This window comes from Chelonoidis abingdonii, chromosome 2 (genome assembly GCF_003597395.2).
Source record: "Chelonoidis abingdonii isolate Lonesome George chromosome 2, CheloAbing_2.0, whole genome shotgun sequence".
Lineage (NCBI taxonomy): Eukaryota > Metazoa > Chordata > Testudines > Testudinidae > Chelonoidis > Chelonoidis abingdonii.
In genome coordinates, this window is record NC_133770.1 from 85,894,409 (window position 1) to 85,902,898 (window position 8,490).

An 8,490-nucleotide genomic window follows, 5' to 3' on the forward strand; every position below is an offset into this window, starting at 1 on the left:
CAGTCTTTTTTTTTTTTTAATTCCCAGAAGTGATATGTTACTTGACTTTATTTTTGAAGTTCTCCTGCCTTTCTCATGCATTGAAATCATAAGCAGCATTTCCTGATTTTTCATTTGAGAACTAACTTTAAATGAGTACTCGTGAAATCAATTAATTTGGAATATTACTAACTAAGCTTTGTGTAAGGTGCTGTTTTTTCCTAGTTTTGTATCACTCTTTTTCTTCTTTCTAGAGTCTTTTTTAATGCATCTTAGGCACTTTTCCTTCTTAAACCATCCCCGCTTTAGACCATCTCTTTAGATCAGTGGTTCCCGAACTTGTTCCGCCACTTGTGCAGGAAAAGTCCCTAGTGGGCCAGGCCAGTTTGTTTACCTGCCAAGTCCACAGGTTTGGCCGATCGCGGCTCCCAGTGGCCGCGGTTCGCTGCTCCAGGCCAATGGAAGTTGCTGGAAGCGGCGTGGCCCACCGGGGCTTTCTCTGCACAAGCGGCAGAACAAGTTTGGGAACCACTGCTTTAGACGTCCTGACAGCAGCACAAGTGACACCATATTAGACCAGGACACAGAGTTTTAATAGTCAGTGATCTCCATGTCTTGAATGCACATGTTAAATGGATTGCTGTGCACTGCACAATATGATTATCTGATTAACTACACTCTAATTAGCACAACCCTATGTTGACCTTGTGTACTGTATGACAGCCTAAATTACTAGATAATGCATGGGATCTAAAATAAGAAACTGTTTAAAAGGAATTAACACAATGGTGAATCAGGCCTATAGGCTCTGCTGTTTGGGAATCAGTTTAAGTAGTAGAAAAGGAGCTTGGTTTCCCATCTCTTCCCTTCCTATTACACGCACTTACACTAGCTCTTAAAAATAAATGCTCTAAACAGCAGTGAGGATAGGAATGGTTTGGTTCTAACTCTGCAGCTAGCTTCCAGGTTTGTTACCAAACTGCAGAGAACCTAAACCTGCTTCTGTGCTTTTAAACTGAAAAGTGCTTCAAGCTCGCCACCCTAGTAATGCAATTGCAGGACTCTGAAGCAGACTTGCCTAGTTTCTCACAGGGCCATGAACAATAGTTTTAAATGGGGCTAGAAAGGCATTGCTTTTCTGTGTGAATATTGCCTGTCTCCAGTACTGCTTGACAAGAACAGAAGCTGAGCACCATACTCGCCAAGCAGCAATAACAGTAATGGTGCCTATGTTTGCAAGGGCTTCCTGTTAGAATGTTGTCAAAGCCATACATTTCCTCGTCCCTTGTGCAAGCTGTTTAGGCCAGGGGCACTCTCAAAAGTCTTCTTTAAAATTCTTGCTTATGGACTTGTGTCAGCTAATGGAAAACTTCTCTAAAAGAACTCTGCAAAAGGTTCCAGTTTATTGCACAGAATTGCATGGTGCTCTTTCTCTCCTGCCTGCCTATACCAAATCTCTATTTTGAAACTACAGCTGCCACTATCTGAAAACCTATACAGTAACTCCTCACTTAACATTGTAGTTATGTTCCTAAAAAAATCTGACTTTTACTTGAAACAATATTAAGCGAATCCAATTTCCCCATAAGAATGAATTTAAATGGAGGGGGTGGGGTTTAGGTTCCAGGGATTTTTTTTTTTGCCATACAGTACAGTACTATAATTGGGAGGTGCCCCTGCCTCACCCCTCACAGACACAGCCCACTAGCACTGGAGACAATGAGGCAGGCAAGGAGGTGCTGTAGGCTAGGAGAAGCACGTGCAGCAGCAGTAGCAGCAGCTCCCCCTACTCTGAAGCACCAGGGGCGGAAGACTCAACCCTCAGCCTGCCCATGCCACCCTTTCCCCCAAGACCCCACCCTTAACCCACATCTTCTTCCCCCCCCCCCTTACTCTGCATGCTGTATCCTCACTCCTCCCCCCCGTCCCCTGCCTCCTGCCCATGGCAATCAACTGGCTTGCAGCGTGCAGGAGGGAGGAGCGAGGACTCGGCGTGCAGCCTCCCCCTCCCTCCTGCATACCGCAAGCCAGCTGATTGCCGGAGGGAGGGGGGAGGTGTGCTACATCCTCGCTCCTCCCCCATCCCTCCTGTCCATGGCAATCAGCTGGCTTGCAACATTCAGGGGGCAGGAGAAGCGAGGATGCGGCACATCTCCCCTCCCTCCCCTGCCTCCTGCCGGCGGCAATCAGCTGGTTTGTGGTGTTTGGGATGGAGGGGGACCCTGCATGCTGAGTTCTCGCTCCTCCCCCCTCCTACCTGAACGCCGCAAGCCAGCTGACTGCCATGGGCAGGAGGCGGGGGGAGGAGGTGGAAGGCGCTGATCTGTGGGGTCTGCCAGCAGGAGGGAGGCACTGGGGGTGTGTGTAGGGGAGCTGATGGAGGCTGCTAGCTGTGGACAAAGGCAGCCAAACAACATTATAGCGAAGCATTGCACAACTTTAAATGGAGCATGTTCTGTAATTGAGCAGGGACATAAGATCAAAATAACGTTAAGCAAGAGGACATTGTATTCCTGAGTGCTCTTTTAGCTGACCTTGGTGGGGTCAGTCAGCGGCTCCTGGGCAGACATGAGAGTGACTCAGCCAGGTCATTCCCATCTTCTTGCAAGCATCCAGGAGATGACAATGACTAGCAATTGTAATGCAGCATCTTCTGCCGAGCACGCAGGAGATGATGATGGCTAGCACTCATACTGCACCATCTGCTGCTGGCCTAAGATGTATAAGATAGATGGAGTGGATCAAAACAAGAAATAGACCCGATTTGTTTTGTATTCATTTGCTTCCTTCCTCCCTCCCTCCATGAAATCAACGGCCTGCTAAACCCAGGGTTTTGAGTTCAATCCTTGAGGGGGCCATTCTGTATGACAGTTGTTTGTGTTTCTCCTTGATGCAAAGCCACCTCCTTTGTTGATTTTAATTCCCTGTAAGCCATGTCGTCAGTCACCCCTCCCTCGGTCAGAGCTACAGCAGACAGTCGTTTTGTGCCTTTTTTCAGCCCAGACCCCATAGTACTGGGATCATGGCACCCACTCCGATCACCATGGCAATTATGAGCACTGTAAACACCATGCGCATTATCCTGCAATATATACAGAACCAGAACCTGCAAAAGCAAAACCAGGCGAGGAAGTGACAGCAGCGTGGTGATAAGCGTGATGAGGACATACACATGGAGATAGACTTCTCACGATGTATGGGTCCCGGCAATGTGCACATCATGGTGTTAATGGGGCAGGCTCATGCCATGGAACACTGATTCTGGGCCTGGGAAACAAGCACAGACTGGTGGGACCGCATAATGTTACAGGTCTGGGACAATTCCTAGTGGCTGAGAAACTCACACGCGTAAGGGCACTTTCATGGAACTTTGTGACTTGTTTTCCCCTGCCCTGAAGCACCAGAATACCAAGAGGAGAGCAGCCCTCACAGTTGAGAAACAAGTGGTGATAGCCCTGTGGAAGCTTGCAACGCCAGACAGCTACCGGTCAGTCGGGCATCAGTTTGGAGTGGGCAAATCTACTGTGGGGGCTGCTGTGATCCAAGTAGCCAATACAATCAAAGAGCTGCTGATATCAAGGGTAGTGACTCTGGGAAATGTACAGGCAATAGCAGATGGCTTTGCTGCAATGGGATTCCCTAACTGTGGTGGGGTGATAGATGGAATCCATATCCCTATCTTGGCACCGGAGCACCAAGCCAGCGAGTACATAAACCAAAAGGGGTACATTTCAATGGTGCTGCAAGCACTGGTGGATCACAAGGGACATTCCACCAACATCAACATGGGATGGCTGGGAAAGGTACATGATGCTTGCATCTTCAGGAACTCCGGTCTGTTTCAAAAGCTGCAGGAAGGGACTTTCTTCCCAGACCAGAAAATAACCATTGAGGATGTTGAAATGCCTATAGTTATACTTGGGGACCCAGCCTACCCCTTAATGCCATGGCTTATGAAGCCATAGACAGGCAGCCTGGACAGTGGTCAGGAGCTGTTGAACTATAGGCTGAGCAAGTGCAGAATGGTAGTAGAATGTGCCTTTGGACGTTTAAAAGCACACTGGCGCAGTTTACTGACTCGATAGACCTCACCGAAACCAATATTCCCATTGTTATTACTGCTTGCTGTATACTCCACAATATCTGTGAGAGTAAGGGGGAGACGTTTATGGTGGGATGGGAGGTTGAGGCAAATTGCCTGGCTGCTGATTACACGCAGCCAGACACCAGGGTGGTTAGCAGAGTACAGGAGGGTGCTGTGCACATCAGAGAAGTTTCAAAAACCAGTTTCATGACTGGCCAGGCTACACTGTGAAAGTTCTGTTTGTTTCTCCTTAATGAACCCCTCTCCCCCTTGGTTCACTCTACTTCCTTGTAAGCTAACCACCCTCCACTCCCTCCTTCAATCACAGCTTGCAGAAGCAATAAAGTCATTGTTGCTTCACATTCATGCATTCTTTATTAATTCATCACACAAAGAGGGGGATAACTGCCAAGGTAGTCTGGGAGGGTGGGGAAGGAGGAAGGACAAGGCCACACTGCACTTTAAAACTTTAAAACTTATTGAATGCCAGCCTTCTGTTGCTTAGGCAATCCTCTGGGGTGGAGTGGTTGGGGGGCCAGAGGCCCCTCCACCGCGTTCTTGGGCATCTGGGTGAGAAGGCTGTGGAACTTGGGGAGGAGGGTGGTTGGTTACACAGGGACAGTAGCGGCGATCTGTGCTTCTGCTGCCTTTCCTGCAGTTCAACCATACGCTGGAGCATATGAGTTTGATGCTCCAGCAGCCTGAGCATTGACTCCTGCCTTCTGTCAGCAAGCTGATGCCACCTATCATCTTCAGCCCGCCATCTCTCCTCACATTCATATTGTGCTTTCCTGCACTCTGACACTGTCTGCCTCGATGCATTCTGCTGTGCCCTGTTAGTGTGGGAGGACAGCATGAGCTCAGAGAACATGTCATCCTGAGTGTGTTTTTTTCGCCTTCTAATCTTTGCTAGCCTCTGGGAAGGAGAAACATATGCAACTGGTGGAGGAAAAAAAGGAGAGTGGTAGTTAAAAAGACACATTTTATAGAACAATGGGTACACTCTTTCACGGTAAACCTTGCTTTTAACATTACATAGCGCGTGCTTTTGTTACAAGGTTGCATTTTAATGGCTTCACCCCTCCCGCCACCGCGTGGCTAACAGCAGGGAACATTTCTGTTTAGCCACAGGCAAACGGCCCAACAGGAACGGGCACCTCTGAATGTCCCCTTAATAAAACCATCTTATTTCAACAAAGTGACCATGAATGATATCACTCTCCTGAGGATAACACAGAGCAATAAAGAACAGATGTTGTTTGAATACCAGCAAACACTGGGACCATACACTGCAATTTTTTGTTCTGCAGTGATTCCTGACTACATGCTACGGGCCTGGTGTGGTAAATTGCCCTACCATGGAGGACGGAATAAGGCTGTCCTCCCTAGAAACCTTTTGCAAAGGCTTTGGGAGTACATCCAGGAGAGCTTTATGGAGATGTCTCTGGAGGATTTCCGCTCCATCCCCAGACTTTTCCACTAGCTGTACTGGCCGTGAATGCCAGGGGAAATTAATCATTAAACAAGCTTGCTTTTAAACCATGTATAATATTTACTAAGGTACACTCACCAGAGGACCCTTCTCTGCCTTCAGGGTACGGGAGCCCGCCTTGGGTGCATTCAGGGAGTACTGGCTCCAGGTTCAGGGTGAGAAACAGATCCTGACTGTTGAGGAAACCGGTTTATCTGCTTCCTTGCTGTGAGCTTCTCTTCCTCGTCCCCAAAACCCACTTCCGTGTTGCATCCTACTCCACTGATGGAGTCAAAGCACAGGGTTGGGGTACTGGTGGCTGCACCTTCTAGAATGGCATGCAGCTCATCATAGAAGCGACATGTTTGGGGCTGTGACCTGGAGTGGCTGTTTGCCTCTCTGGTTTTTTGGTAGGCTTGCCTGAGCTCCTTAATTTTCATGCGGCACTGCTGCAAGTCCCTCTTATAACCTCTGTCCTCCATGCCCTTGGAGACTTGTTCAAATGTTTTGGCATCTCGTTTACTGGAACGGAGTTCAGCTAGCACGAATTCATCTCCCCATACAGCAATCAGATCAAGTACCTTCCATACAGTCCATGCTGGAGCTCTGTTGCGATTCTGGGACTCTATGGTCACCTCTGCTGATGAGCTCTGCATGGTCACCTATGCTGATCAGCTCGCCACGCTGGCCAAACAGGAAATGACATTCAAAAGTTTGTGGGACTTTTCCTGTCTACCTGGCAAGTGCATCTGAGTTGAGAGCACAGTCCAGAGCGGTCACAATGGAGCGCTCTGGGATAGGTCCCAGAGACCAATACTATCAAATTGCATCCACAGTACCCCAAATTCGACCCAGCAAGGCTGATTTCAGTGCTAATCCCCTCATCGGAGGTGGAGTAAAGAAATTGATTTTAAGAGCCCTTTAAGTAAAAAAAAATGGCTTCGTCATGTGGACAGGGGGGGAGGGTTAAATCAAGGTAACGCTGCTAAATTCAACCTAAAATTGTAGTGTAGACCAGGCCTTAGTCAGACTCTGTTCCTATTTAACTTTAGCAGAGTTCTGAGAGATCTTTAATAGAGACCCAATATCTTTAATTAAGGATGGGGGAAGGTCTTACTCTAGATTTATTATTTGTTTCAGTAAGATGGACCAGAGCCCTGTTGTGATAGGCACTAAACAAACACACAACAAAAAGACAGTTTGTGGCCCAAAGAACTCACAATTTAAGGCTATGTCTACACTACAGAGCTTGCAGCAGTACAGCTATACAACTGCAGCTGCGCCACTCTAAAGTCGCCTGTGTAGCCACTCCATGCCAACGGGAGAGTACTCAAAAAATTAAGAATTTTTTACTGCAAGAATTGCATAGAAAATTGTTCTTCTCTGAAAATGTGTGTGTGCATGCGACAAATTCAGAAACTGAATTCAATCAGTAAAATATATTAAAAAAAACAAAACATTTTGCCCTGCCTTCAATGGAGATTGCAACACAATCAGTACTATGGATATAGATATTATGTATGCATATGCATGCGCCCCCCCCCATAGTAATGGGTGCTGCATAACTGCCAGTAATAAATTATAAAAATCTCTTCTTTTTTGTCTACAGGGTATCGAGCGCCTTAAGAATCAGACGCCTACTTGGGAAAAAGTCAGAAGATGGAAAGGGATGAAACTGGCTTTTGGTGGCGATTTCTCCCTGAGCTGGTTCAATCCTTTTTCAGGCCTGAGTTGCAAAAAGGCTCCACCCTCTGGGATGGCGGCAGTTCCTCTACCTGAAATAGTGACTGAAGAGGCTCTTGAGCAATTCTTGGAACAAGATGCTGCTGTCCAAGTGGTAAATGAATAAGCAAAACGCTCTCCAAAATGTCAACAAGCTCTCCGTTTTAATGAAATGTTTGCACCCCAGATTTAGCTTTAAGGGGGCATGGTGCAGAAAACATCTGGACATATTTGTCCAGAAGTCAGGTGCAGTTCTAGTAAAAGCAATGCAAATCTCTATTGAATGCCCACCCAATGATGTAACTGTATAAGCTCTATTTCCACCATTGGAATGGTTTTATTAAGCAATGACCAACTGCCCAGCTTTGCACAGTTCCCAAACGTTTCTTAAAGGAGTGACTCCTTTTTTGGCTCACCAGGCACTGATGCTGCTTTTGACTTGGTTCAGGTTTCAGCTGTCTTAAAGTTCAGGGCAGATGCAACAGATGGGCAAATTCATCCTGATGTAACTCCACTGACATCACTGGAATTGTGCTGGGGATAAATTTAGCTCAGTGTAACTCCAGCCACTGCCTGAGATTCTTCCATTTGAGGGCCTGATCCAATGCCCATTCAAGTAAACGGGGGCCATTCCACTGACTTCTATTGGCTTTGAATCAGGCCCTAAGTCTGCGACTGTGGCAGACCCAATAAGTGAATCCAGTGGTGAGCTGGAGACCGTTCGCACCAGTTCCCAGGAACCGGTTGCTAAATTTAGAAGCCGGTTTAGAGCCGGTTGTTAGGGTTACCATACAGCCAGCAGCGGCGGCTGCTGCTGGGGGACAAGACACCTCAGCTCTATGCAGCTACAGCGTCCTTTGCCCGAGCGCTACTTTCCCCCTGTTTGCCCCACAGCCCCCCCGAACCTCGTCACCCCCAATTCCTCTCCCCCGAGCCTCGTCACCCCAGGATTCCTCCCTTCCCCCCTCCCGAGTCTAGTCTTACCTTGGGCTCAGGCAGGCTGGTTGAATCAAACTGCAGCTCTCCTGCCGGAGCTGATTCAGTCACTCTGCGGCAGCCCAAGGTAAGACGAGACTGGGAGGGGAGGAATGGGGGAAGGGAGGAATCCGGGGGAAGGAGGCTCGGGGGGGTGACGAGGCTCGGGGGACAGCGGGGCAAACCTGGGGAAAGTAGCGCTGGGGCAAAGGACGCTCTAGCTGCACAGAGCCCAGGTGTTTCGTCTCCTAGCAGCAGC

At 48.1% G+C, this 8,490-nt stretch overlaps 1 protein-coding gene across 2 annotated transcripts in view; it reads left to right on the top strand.

Moving 5' to 3' along the window:
* Window positions 1-7,434, top strand: part of ZDHHC3 (zDHHC palmitoyltransferase 3) — a 47,040-nt gene extending 39,606 nt beyond the window's left edge. For both annotated transcript variants that reach the window (XM_032782479.2, XM_075062521.1), the window contains one exon: window positions 7,144-7,434. In XM_032782479.2, the coding sequence (XP_032638370.1) occupies window positions 7,144-7,383 (240 nt within the window). In that variant the 3' untranslated portion in view covers window positions 7,384-7,434. The remainder of the gene's footprint in view (window positions 1-7,143) is intronic.
* Window positions 7,435-8,490: the final 1,056 nt, after the last annotated feature.